The sequence below is a fragment of the Piliocolobus tephrosceles genome, chromosome 8 (genome assembly GCF_002776525.5).
Source record: "Piliocolobus tephrosceles isolate RC106 chromosome 8, ASM277652v3, whole genome shotgun sequence".
Lineage (NCBI taxonomy): Eukaryota > Metazoa > Chordata > Mammalia > Primates > Cercopithecidae > Piliocolobus > Piliocolobus tephrosceles.
In genome coordinates, this window is record NC_045441.1 from 121,338,247 (window position 1) to 121,356,563 (window position 18,317).

The following is an 18,317-nucleotide window of genomic DNA, read 5'->3' on the forward strand; positions in this document are numbered from 1 at the left end:
CCAGCGGCCTCTTCCCCCACCTGGCTCTCTTCCCTGATGGTCAGCCTGTCTGAGGCCCCATCTCCCCTCTCCAAGAGTCTCCTGCCTTCTGGCTATGCTGCTGTCATGACAACAGCTGCTCAGGACACCTAGGCCTCCCCAGGACACTCGGTAGGATCTTACCATATTTACTCGCTGAGGTCCTGGAGACGGTGGAGTTGTTCACTGCGTTATAGGCTGTCACCTGCTTGGACACTAATGCCACCACGGAACCATCTGGCACCTACAGGAAAAAAGCTTCTCAGGGCCTGGGCACAGCAGCTCTGCCACTCCAGGAAATAAGGACAAATCAGGATGAACTTGGCACTAAGGGGCAATTGGTGCCTTGCTGGAGAACTAGGGGACTTTGGAGGCTGTCAGCTTTCCTTGGAGCAAAACAAGACACAGATCTGGATACTGACTAGTGTTCTATTTTGTGGCTTCTCTTGGAGTAACTTCTGGCAAGAGCTCCTCCCTAGCATTCTCAATCCCAGTGCTTCCCTGGAAGATGACCCAGCCTTAAATGCCCAGAGGAACTTCTCAGGAGGGCCTTCCTTAGAGACTCTGCCCGTGCCCTGCAGAAAGTGTGCATGTCAGCATGTTATCTCCAAAGAGGTCAGGGTTCCCTGGTTTCTTGGCTGGGAGACATCAATTTCCTCTGGAACACTAAGGGAACATGGAGTGCTATTGAGGGGCTTGCTGTCTAGCCCTGTTATTCCAGGGCAATGATTTCCAGGGCAAGGGACTTGTAGTTGGCTAGCTCCTCCCCTTTCCACATTCCTCTCACCTGGTAGTGGGCCAGCGTGTTCAGTCGTTTCCAATCATTCTCAATCTTGGTGGTGATGTCTTCATCCTGCAAGATCATCCTTGCCCCACTTCCTTGTCGCCACTCTGCCAAGAGAGCAGTGGCATCTCAGAGAGGCCCTCTGACCTCTCCTGTGGGGAAGCTGAGGACCCCTGTGTAGGTAACCTACGCAGTGCTAGCTCAAGGGTGTATCCATTGTAAGTGCTAGCACATGCTTCTGTGAAGATGGAGTGCCAAAGCTCTCAACGCAGAGGCCCTGAGTTCCAGTTCTGGTTCTGATCCCAACAAACTATGTGACCAAAATGGGGCTAACATCACTTACCCACCCCTGCTCATCTGCTTGCTAGGAATGGCTACATCTGTAAAAAGTAGATGCTCAAAAAGTATTAGCCAAACAAAAGAGGCATATAATAAAACACTAAGCTTTGACAAAGCACGAGGCAAATGCAAAGTGGCACAGTTGTGGTAGCGTGGCTTGTTTGCTTGATTGGAAGCTCTTAGAGCTGATGAAATCAAGGCTGTAGGCTCAGTCACTGAACAGCCCCAGATGTGCTCCAGGGGTGCATGCCATAGGGTGAAACTGGCAGGTGTGTCACCCTTGTCAGGGAGATTGGGTCAAAGAGTGTGGAAAAAATCAGCAAAACCCATTCTCATGCCCATGAACGTCCCCTTCCCCACAAAGTTGATGAAATGATATCAACGTTGTAATCTATCCAACACCTAATTATTTGATGTTACAAGGATATACTTACATCCCCATATTATTCTCATGGGCCCAAACACCTACAGTATATGAGCTTACTGATGGATCACACATGGGGAAATGGGAGGCTGTTTCTCATCAGCCAAATCTCCACCACCATACTTGGTACAGATCACGTGTAGGTGCAGAAGTGCACATTCCTATCTCGAAATGTACACGCATGAAAATCCATGTGCATGTCAGACACACATAAATTCATGCAGCACACACATGTATGAGCTCATGCACACACACATACCATTCTCATGGACACACACCAGAAAGGAGAAACAGCCTCTTAAATTCAAATGCAACATGTGTTCCAGCCAACAAGCCAAACATTTGGTTTCCAGGCAGCCCAGATCCTGCTCAATGCCTCTCAGATGCTGATACTTCTGAAATGTGCAAAGAACGCTGGGCTCATTCAGAGTATGGTTAGTTGTTGGATTAAGTGGCCTGGCAGTCACTGCTTGACCCACCAGGGATTTCTTCCTATGTCTCACAGAGCCACATGTTCAGATTCTCTTCCTCGTTTCCCTCCTGCCAAGGCTGGTCCACAACCAGCCACATTTGTGGCAGAGAGCACCAATTCTTTCCTGCATTGTGCATTTGTTGTGGTCTGTGCTGCCAATCCCATTTCACAGATGGCACGCCCTTTGGAATAACAGAGATGCTTCTAAAATCTAAGCCCCTTGCCTCCAGTGCCTGGGGCTGCAGTCCCTGGGGCTTCCCTGCTGCCTAGTTTAGAGCTTAGCTTCATGTCAGGTGGTCAAAGGAATGAAAGCATAGGGACTATATGCTTGTTCACTGGAAGTCTCTGGGGACCATCCATCCCTTAGTCCGGTGGATGTCATAGCTGGGATTGTTCATGGTGATTATGCTTAGGCTAATGGGCAAAGGGGAAAATGCCTCACTGAGGTATCTGGTCACTAGCATTTTTGCTTGTTATTGTATTGTTTTGTTTCGTGAGTTTTTTTGTTTTGTTTTGTTATTTTATGGAGGTATGCATGCATGCACTTTTGAGTGGTTGGAGCAAAGGAAGAGGAATCTCTCCAAGCTGGCCAGACAGCTGATGTGCTGTGCAGTTGGATGCTGGCGGACACCAGTCTAGGTTGGGGAGTATATGGCAGTGAGTCTCCCCTGCTTGCATAGTGAGCGGCACCTGGTTAAGTCAGAGGCTGCATGGGGTGGAGGAACAGCTGTAAGGCACAACACAAAAGGGAGCCAGCTTCTGCTTTCCTCATATTTGGGCTAGGGAGAGGGATGCAATGAACTCAGCTCTGGACACTAAGTCCTCTGGCTGGGCCCCAAGGGAGTCTCCTCCACTGAAGTGACTATGGGGCTTGCTAGGACTAGAAGGAGAAGGTGCCAGTGGACAGACAGCCCTCTAGCTTAGCAGCTGCACTGGTACTCCTTGCTGATAAAGAATTGTAGCACATCTCAGGAGCATCCGAATAAACTACATGGCCTGGTCAATTAGGCAATGACAGCTGGTGACTGATTCTGGGCGCCAGGGCAGGTTTTCTTCCATGATGTCCAATTCCCCTTCGAGCTGTGCAGTGCACAGCCTGGGTGGCCATACTCAACAACCCTGTGTGAGTCATTCCCAGAAATTATGAGAATGAGAATGAGAGTCCACCTACCTCCATGCCCCTATCCAAAAAGACTGGGTAGATGGTCATGTCTCCTTGGGACTTATCTCGAAAAGTCAGGAATGTTCCCCCAAAAGCCAATACACAGAGAGGGGGCTGAAATCAAGGAGTATACTTAGCTTGCTTTTAGATCACTCAAGCCTATTGTTTTGTTATCTCCTAGGCAGAAAAAAAAAAAACTGCTTACTATGTGCTTTTTTTTCTGAAATATCAGAAAGGTGAAAGAAGAAGAAGAAAGGAGAAAGAAGAAGAAGATAAGGAAGGAGAAGAGGAAGAATAAGAGGAGGAAGAAGAGGAGGAGGAAGAGGAAGAAGAAGAAGGAGGAAGAGGAGGAGGAGGAGAAGAAGGGGAAGGGGGAGAAAAGGAAGAGGAAGAAGGAGAAGGAGAAGAAGAAAGCAGTAGTTGAAATTATTGCTTTGTAGCATCTACAACCTAGTCCTGATGAAAGAGAGCCCAGAGGGATGGGCAGCTGGTATAGGCAGCTCCCTTCCTGAGGCTTTCAGGAAAGAAGAAAGGATCACAAATAGACCATCCAGCTGAACACAGAATGGAGGAGAGAGGGTGGAGTATAACTGGTGGGCAGCCCCACATTCCCTGGCACAGAATAATTCAAGTAGGCTGACAAGGAAAGCCCACCCTTAATGTCACTCTTCTCGGCCCAAATTCCTTACTTTTACCCTGTTGGCCAGAACCCACTTTCACTTCCATACTTACCTGCCCTCCTTCCTTTCCTGAAACCCCTTCTTCAGGCCAGTTATGGTCTCTATTTTCCCTAGACTCATCACGAAATGTCTCAAGAAGATCAGATAGTGGGTATGGGCTCAGCTTTCTGGAGTGCTCTTGTTACAACTTCCTGACCTTCTCTCAATAGAAGTCTGAGCCATAGAGCTCTGTTGAGTAAAGCAGGGGCCTGGAAAAGCCAAGGTCAAAGGCCATCGCAGGTGGCTTCCCTCTAGCCCAGGAACAGTGCCCTCTCCTGAGCTGCATGGCTGGGCTCATAAAATCTCATCCCCACCCCAGAAGTAAAGATCTCAAGGTCAGGTTGAGTGAGCTAAGGATAGACAGCCCTGCTACCTTAGATATGAAGGCTAGCACCCTGGTCCTCTCATGGTGTGCACGGCGGCTGGCTGAATCAGCCTCAGGAGGCCCTCTGTGAGGGCGGTATCTAATTTTGTGCTTTGTTGCATATTCAATGTATGCTTAGTTTTAATAACAGTAATGAAAATAAATAGAACCCAGGTCCCCCAGTGCTTGGTCCAGCCCTCTTTTCACCAGATGGGCTCCTTCTGTCTTGCCTATAAAAATATCACTAAAAATATCTCTCTTTTGATTCTCTACCTTGCTCCGTAGGAGGTGACCACATTAGGACCAGTCAAGAGGCAGTGTCACAGCTCAGCCAATGACCACAGTCCTCCCATGAAGGCTGAGCCTTTTGGCCTTTTGCTTGCCCATAGGGCTCAGTGAGAAGCCGGAAAATACCTCCCAGGCACCAAATGCTATGAGATGCTGAGCTCAGAGAGGGCTGAAGCAAATCCTAGGGCAGAGTGACTCCTCACAAACACCTGCTCCTACAAAACAGGACACCTAGAGTACCATCTCACAAGACGCAGTCTCCATGGTGAGAACCCAGATCCAGGAGGTGTTGCAGTTCCATACTCACTCATTCATCAAAGAGCACTTACTCTGTGCCCCCAGTGTGCTGGGCACTGCCAGTTGGGCATGAGAGGTAGTTAAACAAGAAAACGGAGTAAAACATAAACCCTTGCCCTTGAAGACTTCTTGTGTGGAGGGGCTGTGCAAGAGCCCAGTGGTCAGGGCAGGGGTGAGACAGGGAGGAAGAGCTACAGGGAGCTGGTGGGAAAGGGCTGCCCAGGTTAAATTGTGAAGGATGAGTGGGCATTTGCTGGCTGGCCAGGGGGATAAGTGTTCTGGTCCAAAGGTGACACTCATGCCACAGTTCTAGGGATTGATGAGTCTGAGCAAGAGAAAGTTGAAAGGAGAGGCTGGAGAGGTGTAGGGAGGTCAGGACCTGAGTTAAGAAAGATCCAGCATGCCTTGCCAAGGTGTCTGGGACTGAGCTGAGGCCATCAAGACAGAGCAGAGAGGAGATAAGGAGAGGAGAGCATTATTAGAGGGACAAAGAGGCATGATCCCTGCCCGGATGGCCGCCTTTGTTCAAAGCAGAAGTAGCAGTGAGGACCTAAGCTAAGCCAGTGTGGAAGGGGTGTGGGTTTCAGGGACGCTCAGGAGATGGCTGTGGAGATGTGTTTCAGGGATGCTTAGGGGTGTGGGTTTCAGGGATGCTCAGAAGATGGCCAGGTCGTGCTTGCAGAGTCTCTAGGAAGGGGAGGTGGAGGGAACCCGGCTTGCCTCCAAGTGTGTGGAGATCCATGTAATTGGCAGTGGGAAGCTGAGATCCTCCGCAGGCCTGGAAGGAGATGCTGGCATGGAGGACCCCACTAGTCTGACTCTTGAAGAGTCCCCTACCCACCAGTAGGTGCCATGCCAAGAGGCAAACTCTTCCCAGGGTGCACAGCACCCTGTAGTTCTGGCCCTCACAGTGTAGATAAGCAGGTGGGTGCAAGGGCACCCACACATGCACACACACACACACATGCGCACACACGCACACATACACACACACAAAGGTGCACACACATGCGTGCGCGCACACACACAGATGCACACACATGTGCATACACACATGTGCACACATATGTGTACATGCACCTCCTTTTACCCCAGGCTGGGGACCCTTCAGGCTTTGCATTAACTCCCCTTCCAGTCTTCCTATCATCATCTCTCCTCAGACCCATCCCAGGAAGCTTCAGGAAGGGCTGCTGAAGAAAGGCAAGGGTGGAAGGAGGCACCAACTAGGCTAGGCAGAGCCAGCAAAATCGACCTGCACAGTTTACGCAGGACTACCTTCATGACCAGATGCCTGGACTTTCACCCCTGCCACCTTTCCTTACCTTGGGGGCACTGTGAACAGGTTCTCACTAGAAGCACACACCAGCCCTGCACAGGGCCCACTCCACCCTCCAAACCTCGGGCCGAGAAGGAGGCTGGAGGAGGAGATAAGATTCTATGGCTCTGCATGCCTGTCAGCAGGGAGCCCCAAGGAAACACCTGGCGGAGAGCCCTGAGACCTTCAACATCTGGCCAAGCTGAAGTGCTGGGAGCAGGCACCAGAGAAGAGCTAGGAGAGCCAAGAGAAGATCAGAGTGTATCTGCTAAAAAGGCCAGAAAATTCACCTGGGAGCAGGAGGGGTGACCCTCTAAAAATGTTCTTTTAAAAAAAAAATTATTGTGACAGCAAGTTCCCAAATATAACGTGATTGAACTATGACACCTGGTGCTTAAAAGAAGAAGTTCCTAAATAGAAGTGCATTCTTTGCACTGAAGGTACTAGATCTTTGTAAACTGTAAAGTGCTGTGCACTGGTCAGTTGTTGCTATTTAGGGATGCCTGGAGAGTGAAAGGCAAAGGCAGGCTGTGCCCCACTTCCTAATTTGAGAGAGACAAGCTAGAACTTAGTAGATATTCTTGAATGTGGAACACAGGGCTCTGGCATGACTCCAGGCGGTGTGGTGGGTCAAAGAAGAGTTTAGAAGGCAGGTGGTGTCAGTGGGAAGGAGGAAAGGTGACCCTGGCATTCATATGCATGGCACCAAGAGAAAATTGCTAGCTCTGACCTCTCTCGCAGCAGCTCTGCCCGGCAGCCGGATGCCCTGCTCCAGGCACCAAGCACAAAGGACAGACACACTCACAATCCAATTTGTTACATTTCCACCTTCCAGGGAGAGAGGGAGGTGAAATAAAAAAGAAAGAAAAATCCCATTATCTTTATCTGTCCTTCCCATCAGGTGCAGAGGAAAATGCAAACTGGGGAGACAGCTGCTGTGAACTCTTTATATTTCACTCAGAAGATAGTGTATCTTTTTATTGCCTACAGGAATTACTTATTTGAAAAAATATATCCTTTCAGCTCGCTCGACTTGAGCCGCAAGACAGAGAGAGGGTGGTAGAGTTCTGGGGCTATTGATAGAGCATTTGCATTAAACTACAGGAATCTCTGGAGGTCGTGGACAGTGGCAGAAGGGAGAGGAAACGGGGGCCGCAGAGGAGACTGCGTGTGAAGGGAATCGGAGTTCTCTCCACCTCCCTGCTGTGTACCTGGACCCAGACACTGTGCTTCTCTGAGCTGCAGATTCTCTATCTGTGCAGGGGAAAGAATGGCACCAATGATTTCCCTTGAGGAGTGAAGGGAGGAGGAAAAAGAGCTCCTTAGTTCAGACAGAAAAATGTCCTGCCTCTGCTAGTCTGCTAAGAAGCGGGGAACTTCTCCTAGGCACCTTGGCACCTCCATGCCTGGCACAGAGCTGGCCACAGGGTAGGATCTTCTCATGTTTGTCGAAGAGTTAAGTGATGCAAACAGGTACCTACCCTGCCCAGATACCTGTGAGTGGAAAGGGACGTAAACCTGGTTGTGGGGACAGCCTCACGGGTAGCAGGGGGAGTGCTACCTGGGCACTGTGCCTTAGAGCTCCGCCTCAGTCCCAGCTCCTCCCGCTGTGGTCGCTTTCCTTCCCCAGCTTCCAACAGATTGCAGCGAAGGTGGGCCCTGCGGTTCCGGGGATAGTTAATTCTACATGTCAACTTGGCTGGGCCACAGTGCCCAGATATTTGGTCACACAGTATTCGAAATGTTTCTGTGAGGGTGTCTTTCTATGAGATTAACATTTATACCAGGGGGGATTTTGAATAAAGCAGATTTCTCTACATAATGTAGGCCCCATCCAATCAGTTGAAGTCCTGACTGGAACAAAAGATTGACCTCCTTTGAGAAAGTGGGAATTCTGCCAGCAGATGGCCTTCAGACTTGAACTGCAATGTCGCCTCCTCCCTGGGTCTCCAGCCTGCCAGCCAACCCTGCAGATTTTCGACTTGCCAGCCTCCATAATCGTGTGACCACCTCTTTAAAATGAATCTCTCTCTCTTTCTGTTTCTAGACACACACACATACACGCACACACACAACCCTTGTTGGTTCTATTTCTTTGGAGAACCCTTACTAACGTGGTTTCCCATCTTAGCTCCTTAATGCCTGCACAAGTCTGGTGAGGGAGTAGAGGGAGAAGAGTGGGAGAGCTCTGAGGAGCAATGAATAGACATGTCAGGAGTGAGCAGTTAGGCAAAGCATCACAAAGCCAGGGGCCACAGCGATGATGAAAGGCAGGAGCCAAAAGCCAAGCAAGAGCGGGGAGGGTTGGGCTGGATTTACTTGGGACAATGACAGGGTGGTGCCAAATGTCTTTGCTTCCTGCTGAGCTGGCCTGGGATGGGTGCTCCTGCCGTGCCAGGGGCTGGGCATCAGGAGAGGGAAGGCAACCTTTGCTGGATGCCCTCAGCAGTGGGAGAAGAAAGCACAGCGGGTAGGGGGAGAAAGTCGGGGGGCATACTGTGCTGTCTTGGCCCTGTCCAGCACTTGGGGCTGAGTGAGTGCCAAAGTGCTATGCGTCCTATTGGCATAAATAGTCACACCTTACACTTGTAAATTGCTCTTAGGCTTTCAAAGCACTTTCACCTACATGATGGGAACAACTTTCCTTGCCTTTCTCTCCTCTTGGGGGCTGTGATTGAACAGTGTGGAAAAAGCATTTGGGTCTCTCAGCAGGCCCCATTTTTCTTGCGATGCAATCTAGCTTTGGTAAGAAGAAGCCTAGAGCTTTGCGGGCAGCTCCAAACACTGGATTTAAAAGGAAAAAAGGGAACTTCTCAGAAGAGCACCCATCATGGTTGAGCAGGGAGACGCTGCTGAGCAGCTCAGCGAGATGCCCCTTCCCAGTGAGAGGGGGCCCTAAGGTTCAAACTGCCCCAGGCCTCTCTTTGCTTCTCCCTGTTATCTGTCCCTGCTGTGGGGATCTTATTTCTCCAGGTGTGGCCCAGCAGCAAATGTGATGGCAGAGGGATCACCTCTGTTTGTTTGGGTGCCTGGAGCTTGAACAGTCACGGTGAGCACTGGAGACCTGTTTCCCCTTGGAAGTGGGTAGCCTTTCCCTGGCTTGTGCAGCCTCTAGCTGCGGAGACCAGCCACCCTTGGGCAGGCCCTTGTTGCAGAGCTGCCCTTGGGCTTCCTTTCATCATGGTGGATGGCAGGAGCGACTGCGCCTGCTTTGTCTGCTGCTGCTGTTTCCACTCCAGATAGTCTAGAACTCTGGCTTCAGGAGGCTCTGCATCCCATAAAAGACTTGCTTTGCTCGGCTTGTGCTCCCAGGCTTTTTAAGGGAGCGATTTAAGGGACTCTCAGGACGAAGCTCACGGGGCTGCCTTCTGCGAGCCCCTCCATGGGAGATCACCTATTCTTAAGCACAGAAGCATACATCTCCTCATGCAGCTACATGCAGGTGCTCCTTCTGTGTTCTGGCACACCTTTGCAATCTCAGCTTCCAGCATGAAGGAGCCTGCTCCTAGCACAGCTCTCCCTCTTGGCCCCACTCTGTGTGGACTCTCCTCCCACCTGAATTGCATTAAGGACCCTGCAAAGCTGAAGATGCCCACAGATAAAACAAAGGAACAGTGGGTGCTAGCTGGTTCCACTACCAAACTCAATTCTCCCTGGAAAAACCCTTTAAGGAGTATCCCACTCAATTGTTTGGACATGGGGAACACAAAAATCCTCCTTCCAGGAACTCTTCTGTCTCCCACTGGGCCATAACAGATTCCTTCACCCTGTGAGTCTGTGGGATCTTCATGGCAGCAAAAGCAAATCAAATGCACACAGACACATAGGTCTGGTCTGACTCTAAGGGCACACACGTGAGCACACACTCACACCCCTCCCCACCACATCACATATGGGCTTCCTCTGTGTTCCAGAGACAGTATACTCAGAGACACCTCCACAGTGGAGGGAGACACATGTTCACCCAATGTCCCTCCCTCAGCATCCAAGCTCAGAGCACAGGGCCAAACACCTTCAGCCAAGAGCCAAGAGAGACAAGATGGGGTTAAATGAAGAAGTGAGAATTTAGAGGAGTTGCTACAACTTCCTGATCCTAAGAATCTTTAGGCATCAGAATTCAGAGGGAGTGGGGTGAAGCAGTGGGAGGCGATGAAAATTCCCTCTGGATTCTAGAAAATAGCATAGATGCCCGTCTGTCTTGGATGGCTTAGCCAAAGCCAGCTTAGAGGCCAGATGGATGGATTAGAGGCGTCTGAGGGGTCCTCCCACCACTATGTTGCCAGGAATCTCCAGATACGAGCATATACACACATCAGTGCTTCTCCCTCCATGCCCAGCATCAACAAACAGGCACACTCAGTATCCTTATATTATCCTCACAATCAGTGACAGCAGCAGCCAATACTTACTGAATGTGTACGATGGACCACACACTGCATTAAAGAGGCTTTTACATGCATGATCTCACTGAATTCTTACTACAAGGCAGGCACTATGATTATCTTCATTTACAGCTAGGAAACTAAGGCATACACACAGGTTACTTGACCAGGGTCACACAGCTAGGATTTGGAGGCATCAGGACTCAAATCTAGATGTGCTTGATGCTGGCTCACAATGCTGGAACCACCTCTCTTCCCCTCGGGCCTCTTCAGATCCTGGGGCTCCCCATGAGGATTTCCCCCGGATAGCATCCTATGAAATGCTTATGCAAACCATAACTGGCTCGAAGTACAGGTGGCCCTAACCAGCATGCCCTTGTTTATAGAGGCTGGGAGATCTATTTGTGGAACATTGAGTTAAAATGTCATCCTTCTCCCCAGCAGGCTGTCATATCTCATTTTCCCTATACTTTCTCTCCATTCTCTATCACTGATCCAGCTCCCTCAAGCTGTAGGTATTCGGCAAAAATTATAGCCACGGAACTGAGTAGAATGGAAGAGCCTCAGGTGACAACAGAGGTGGTGGCAGGACCTTGGGACACAGGAGCTCAGACTAGTGGACTCTGCCCTTAAATCCCTTTCTTTCCAGATATGACTCCTTCATTTCCCACCCCTCTGCTATTCAAAAGACCCCAGAGGCATATCCTGCCAGGCAGATCACCAACAGACTACCAAGTGACTCGTGGCCTCCTCTGTGCAAACTGTTCACTGACCAGCTCTGGTCAATTCCAAGCAGTCCAGGAAGGCAACCCCATGGGCTCCTCGGGGGTCCGGGCATGTCTGACTCTCTCCAGCCAGTGATTCTCCCCCTTGGATCTCTACCCCAGGCCCTGCCTCTGCTGACAGGAGAAGGTGAGGTGTGTTCAGGACTAGCCACAAGGACAGCCCCTGGGTGGACAGCCTACTCACCCAGATCCATATCTGCAGCTTTGGGCCGGTGGGAGCAAGGCACATTCTTAAAGATGGCATCCAGAATCTTCTCCTTGACCTGAGTGATGGTATCACAGTTGAGGATCTTTACTGGGACCTCGGGGCTGTTGGCATTGTCTGGGCTGACACAACTCAGGACCTGAAGGAAAGGTGGGGAGACGAGGATATGAAATGGGGTAGCAGGAAAAGCTCCTAGATTCCCAGCAGCACCCTGGGATCCTGTCCTAAACGGCTCCCCCTCTCCAGGATTGGCTGAGGAGGCGTAGGGTGGCTCCAGGCTATCTGTGATCCCACCAAGCCCACTACCCTTTCCTGTTTGGGTCCTGCTTAGGACAATGCCTTGGCTTAGGACAATGCCTGTCCTGCTTAGGACAATGCCTTGGCTTCAATGTCCTTGAGGGAGTGCAAGCTGCACACTTCACTCCTTGTCAGAACAAACTTCATTAAAATCCTGATTTTTCAAAGGGACAATGTCCAAGCATGTGGAAGCAGTGAGGGGAAATTTGCAACAGAACAGACACCAAAGCATCCATGCACACGTGCTCTCTCTCACATGCACACAGGAGGCAGTGTCGCAGCGGCACACCCAGACCCTCGCCCACCTCTGAAACCCCCTGCCCATCCATGTGTGTCCGTCTCCTTCTTGTCACTCCTTCTCGGACGCACACTCACACACACGACTAATAGGAATCTGGCTTCTTTCTCCAAAGATTTCACAAGCTTCGATTTTTGTGAAGGTTTCATTCACCTGATTAGAGGTTGGCGAATCTATAAGGCACTTAATGTATTCTTTAAAAATAAAAGGATGCCCTTTAAAGATTGCAGGTTCAAGACACCTGAGATTCTTTCCTGGCCCTGAACTTGAACCCCTGTATTGGGGGAAGAGGTGACTGCAGAGTTCAGGGCTTCCGTGTCTCTTTTTGGAACTGGTAGGAAAAGTTAAAACTCTGCTTCACCAAACTATCTTTTTGTTTTTATTTTTTCCTTGAAAAAGTTCTGGGCTTTTCCTTTAAAAAGAACAAGGCTTTTCTTCTCTCGCCGTTCTCACTGTGGGATCTTTCCACATCCACGGCACCGTGTGGGCTCCTGGGTGGACTGATGGGGAACGGGGGTGGGTGCTCTGGGTACTGGAATAAGTGAGGGCACAAGATCCAGGGCAGAGAGGCTGGGCATCCTAGGGGTACTGATGCCAAGGGGCCCTCCCCTTCTGGGCTCCTGAACTGTCCCTCAGGCCCTGCTGCCAGAGAGCCCTCCGTGAGTCTCTCTTCTTCTTGGAAATTTCACTCCCTCTGTGCCCCCATACGCATTTCCCAATTGTCCTACCTGGTTTGCAGAGCCAGACGCCAGTCTCTCTCCTACTCCACCCCCTTCTTGCTCCATGTGGTGGCAATCAGAACTCTGGGCTCTGGGCACCTGCCTTTCATTAGCAACTAGACTGCTATGAGCCTCAATGGAAACATGCTTATTCCATTAAGAAGGGGAAGAAAAAAAAAACCCTGAAATCTATAAAACCAAACTCTCACCCTCAAAATGCCCTAGCCCGAAAACAATGGTGGAGAGACCTCTGCCCTGAGTACTCCACGTGTGCCTCCTCCCAGCTCTCCCCTCCTTCTAAGAGTCTTCTGGCCCCTTCCCTCTGCTCCACAGCCGAGGAAAGCCTGACCATTGGGCTGTTCTGGCAGCCCCTGCTGTCCTGTCCTCTGGGCCCTGGTGGGGCAGCTTAGCCTTCCCAAGACAGCAACATGGTTTGCTCTGGGCTTCCTCCTCTGAGGGACCCATGAGGCAGAGGCGGCCACCTAAATGTAATCTCCCGGCATTTCTAGTTGCTGCAGGAGTTCAGCATGGCCTCATGAGTACAACTCCATGGTGCACTTCAGGGCAGGGGTTGGCGCTCTAAAGTGGAAGCAGTGGCCCCACAGAAGGACAGAGGCCCTGGCCACTGGCCAAGCCAGAACTTCACCCACAGGTTCCCTTCCCCCATGCTCCTTGGCTAGTTTGTGAACAAGCTGCCTCATGATTTCTCTGCCAGGGAACTGCCTCTCAAACACTAACGTGCATACAAGCACGTGGGGGCTTTGTTGAGATACAAATTCTGATCTAGGAGGTCTGGGATGGGGCCTGAGATTCTCCATTTTTCCAGGTTCCCAGGCAACTAGCTAATGCTCCTAGGTTCCCCAGTGGGCATCTAGTGCTCTAACAGGCTTCCAGGTGCATGTCTAGAACTCCAGCAGGCTCCCGGGCAGACACCTAGCACTCTGGCAGGCTCCCAGGTGGGCATCTAGTGATCCAGCAGGCTCCCGGGTGAGCAATTAGTGCTCTTGCAGGCTACCAGGTAGGCATCTAGTATTGCCTGGCTCCAGGCTTCCACATGGGCACCTAGTGTTCTAGTGAGCTTCTAGGTAGGCATCTTGCACTCTAGCACCCAGATGTTGCTGATGTTGGTACTGGGGCACTCCCACTAGCAGGGTCCTTGGCCACACCAGTCCAAGCTCCAGCATCAATCCAATAAATCACTAAACCCCTAGGAGGCACACCTGACTGCAAAGTGGTACACTCACTCTCCCCACAAGCCTGTTAGAGCCTCTCTGTGGTTATCTCTCCCGCCCAAGACAAGGCTACTCTTAGCAGGCCCATAGCACTCTGGGCTCCTCCAGCCACTGCCGAGTCCCAGGACTCCCTATCTTTGTATTTGGCCTGCTCTTCGGAGTCTGCACACCCTGTATGCTGCCGTCCTGCACGATTTCTTGCTGTCTGCCCACACCCTGAAAGGGCTGCTCCCCTGCACATGTGCAAATACCTTCCCCAGGCCTGAAGGCGGCTATTAAAGCTCCCTGTGACCGTTTCTTCTCCAGGCAAAAAAACCGCAGTTTCTTTCCTCTCTCCTCACTGCTCCTGTCCCCCGGTGTTCCCACCTAAATGGATACTGGTCCCTGAACCACTCCAATGTCCTCACATTCTCTTTAAGTTGTGGCACCTGAAATCAGCTCAGTGCACTAGCGCTACTGTGGCCTCTGGAACAAAGGATGCTGCAATCTGGGGACAGAACATGATTACAACTCATTGTGTTGGATTCAATATTGGGAAGGTGCTGAGGAGACAGGAAAGAAAGGGAGTGGAATGGGGAAGATAGGGTGGAAGCCATTTACGCAGTAGTTCTATCTCATTAAGAAATCCATTCAGGTCTCTATTTTTGGAAGGGTTTTTCCCCCCTTTTTCATTTTAATCGGAGCCTCTCTCTCTCTCCTTCCAAGCAGACGGTAACTGCCAGGAGGCAGGGGCCTCGTTCACAGGCTGCTCCTTTGAATCTTCATAAGGAAGCCAATCCCCACAAATCTGTTCCGATGTCTACTGGGATTCCCGGGGCTTTTGGAAAATGAGTGGGATAGGTGGATCATGGTCGCAGTCTTCCCAGCCAGCAGGGATGGCTTTGTTCAGAGGTGGGAACCGTCTCCCCAGCTGGCCACAGGGTCTGGAATTTGCCCTCAACTCAGAGCAGTTGGAGGGGTTGTCCAGGAATCATACTCCCTCCCAGTCCTACCATGCCCCGGCCTGCTGTGGCTCCCTCTGCATTTGAACCTCCGTCTGTTCCCCGTCCTCATCACTCCCTTCTGTCTCTTTTCCTTCCATTCTTGGGTGCCACTTGCATATCACCCCCAACACTCAGCTTTTATCTTTTCATACTCCCTCCTTCCACGTCCTCTCTTTCTCAGAGAGAAAGGGCTGGCTGGAGATCACAATGATCTCCAAAACATCCTGAGAGTGAGCTCTCTGGGTTTGAAAAGATAGTGAGCAGCGAGTGGACACACGGTCACAGTGGGGAGAGGCAGGCGGGGCCTGTGTGACCAAGCACTAGGGTATGAGTATGACACGGGCTTCACCACATGCTCATCTTGTCCTATTGGATCCCCTGCACAACTTCATTCTGAACACCTAGGATTATCTCCACTTTAGTCGGTTCTGTTGGTGTTCTCATTTTTTCCAATAAAGACACCCAAACTCAGAGGGATTGGGGACCTGCCCCAATTCACCCTGTTGGTCGAAGGCAGAGTCAGGGCTCAAATACAGGTCTGTCTGATCCCAAAGGCCATGCTCTTGAATGCTAAGCCTTGGTGCCTCCTAGCGTAGCTGTTTTTGTCAGGTGAGGGAGCCTGACCTTAACGGAGGCAATCCCCATGTTCCTTCAGCAAATGCCTTGCACCACCAGGCCACCTTGGCTTTGTATTATACAGCTAGGGTCACAGTTGTATTTGAACTTAGAGCAGAAGGCAGTGTGGGCTTCAGAACTATGAGGAACTCTTTCTAGCTTCCTTTCCTCTCTGTCCCCCACACTCTGCCTGCACGGACCTCTTCTGTAAAGTGTTGACTCTAAGCTGGGAGGACAGAAGAGGAGTTCACCTGGGTCAAGGGTTATGACCCTATAACTGGTATGGCCGGAAACCCTCAGTTCATTGGCTGAAGCATCACCCAAATGTGTCTGAGCTACTGGTCCCCAAATCCGAATGCCCTGGTGAAACAGAACAGAGGAAGTCTGGGGTGATAGACACAGGGGGAGCACCTGGCTGGGCCCACACAGCAGACACACCTGGAGAGGCGACCGTTCAGCCTTTCCACCATCCCCTCTGCTGAGCAGGGCTACCCAGGACAGAAGCCCGCCTGTCAAAGCCCCAGGGGAAACAGATGGGTGGGCTCACCAGGGTTTTGTAGTCAATCTGCTGGCGGATGAGCTTGTCCTCGCTCAAGGAGTAGCGGGCCTCACCCGTGATGGCGTCAATGGGGCCCTTCTCCATCTGCTGCTTGATGGCACAGAACAGAGAGAAGAGGGGCTCCCCGGCACACTCCTGGAGGTGAGAAGAACCTCATTGGGAGCAGCTCCTGGAACACTGGAGTGCACCCCCCAGTTCCTGCTTCTCCAAAGGGCGGCTTCCATCCCCTGCCAAGTCCCTCCGCCTGTCCCCATCTGCTTTTATACTCAGCTCTTTAATCTCCTTCTCTCCAACTCCTCATCCTTCAGGCTGGCATTCCTCCTGACTCTTTGGATCACAAGGTCTTTTCCCATTCTGCCCATTTCTCCTTTCCTACTGTTGCCTCTCCAGGGCTCTTTCTTCCTCCCCGGCTCCCCTCCCCTCCCCTCCCGCCCTCCTCTCAGCTCCTCCTCTCCACCAAACCCCCGCTCTCTCAGAGGCCCCATCCAAAGGCAGAGGTCAGTCCTGGGTGGCATGAACTCCTTAGAATATAAGTTAATAATTAGAAGCTGAGCCTCTTCCACCTCCCAGGCGCATCCTTGGCTTATCTGCCGCAACATGCGGCTTCTGCACTGGCCCGGGGCCCTTATCAGCCTCAATAAGTCTGGGGCTGGGAGAGGGAAGAGGAAAAGCAGAGAAATAACGGGCAAATTGTTTTTAGCTTCAAAGAGGGATTCAGCTTTAGGGACCATGCAGGGCCTCTCAGGGTTCATCTGTCCCTCGCCAGAAGGGAGGAAACTAGCCTCAGGAAGACTGTGTCTTTGGAGCTATGATGGACTGCAGGCCTCTGTTTTCCTAGACAGTCCATGATAAGGATGGATTCCATTTCTTGTGGGGTTATAAGAGCCAGGCCCAGTAAGGGAGAACTGGGGGTTGTGGAGTGATCCCCAGTCATGTTGCAGAGAATGAACGAGGCAGGACCAGAAATACGTCCACATCCAACCCTACCTTGAGGAACTTGTAGAGGAGGAAAGTGAACCAATTGGTCAGCATCTTCTCAGCCACTGACTCAGTCCTGTCAGCAGTCACCGAGGGAACCAGCAGAACAAGACAAAGAAAGAAGCAGCTGGTCAGAGCCCGCAGGATGGGAAGGGCAGGGGAGGAATTGTGCATTGATCTTGCTGCTTCTAGCGTTTAGGCCAAATCTTGAGATCCTAATGAATATAAGACTTTCATGGACTCCTAGACGCCCCCATAATGGTAAGACAAGCTTTTCCTACAAAGCTGGAAGATGACATTTTGGGCGTCAGGCTGTGGGAGGGTTTTTGGCTGGAATGCCTTAGAGCACCGCTGACCAATTGCACATTCTGTGATGATGTAAATTTTCTCTACCTGTGCCGTCCAATATGGCAGCCACCAGCCACACGAAGCTACTGAGCACTTGAAATGTGGCAGCATGTCTGAGGCACGGACCCTGAACTTGTATTTATTTTTAACTAATTTAGATTTAAATAGTCACATGTGGCTCAAAGCTATCCTATTAAATAGTATAACCTTAGAGAACTTTATGGGTTAGTTGTGTTCTTTTGGGTGAAAAAAAAAAGAATCCCAAATTCCTGGGGAGGTACCAATTTGGCAGGGAATAGGAATAAAGGCGGCAGGAGAAGGGTCCATGTCAGAAGGTCAGATGGCCAAACGGAGCCTACAGCCTGAGCTAAAGGCTCCTGGTATTCACAGCAGCATAAAGCCATATACCTAGCTCATCCCAAGCCATGTCAAAACTGTCCTATTGTGGCTGAGCGCGGTGGCTCAAGCCTGTAATCCCAGCACTTTGGGAGGCCAAGGCAGGCAGATCATGAGGTCAAGAGATCAAGACCATCCTGGCCAACATGGTGACACTCCGTCTCTACTAAAAACACAAAAATTAGCCGGGCATGATGGCACGTACCTGTAGCCCCAGCTACTCGAGAGGCTGAGGCAGGAGAATCGCTTGAACTCAGGAGGCGGAGGTTGCAGTGAGCCAAGATCTTGCCACTGCACTCCAGCCTGGCGACAGAGTGAGACTCTGTCTCAAAAACAAA

General features: G+C 51.0%; 1 protein-coding gene across 2 annotated transcripts in view; it reads right to left on the bottom strand.

Annotated features, from left to right (window-relative positions):
* The window catches only part of PLXNA4 (plexin A4), a 449,834-nt gene that overhangs the window by 20,205 nt on the left and 411,312 nt on the right, over nucleotides 1-18,317 (bottom strand). For both annotated transcript variants that reach the window (XM_023207833.1, XM_023207834.1), the window contains 5 exons: nucleotides 17,245-17,311; nucleotides 16,246-16,392; nucleotides 11,534-11,693; nucleotides 806-909; nucleotides 163-262 (listed from right to left, as the gene is read on the bottom strand). In XM_023207833.1, the coding sequence (XP_023063601.1) occupies nucleotides 163-262; nucleotides 806-909; nucleotides 11,534-11,693; nucleotides 16,246-16,392; nucleotides 17,245-17,311 (578 nt within the window). The remainder of the gene's footprint in view (nucleotides 1-162; nucleotides 263-805; nucleotides 910-11,533; nucleotides 11,694-16,245; nucleotides 16,393-17,244; nucleotides 17,312-18,317) is intronic.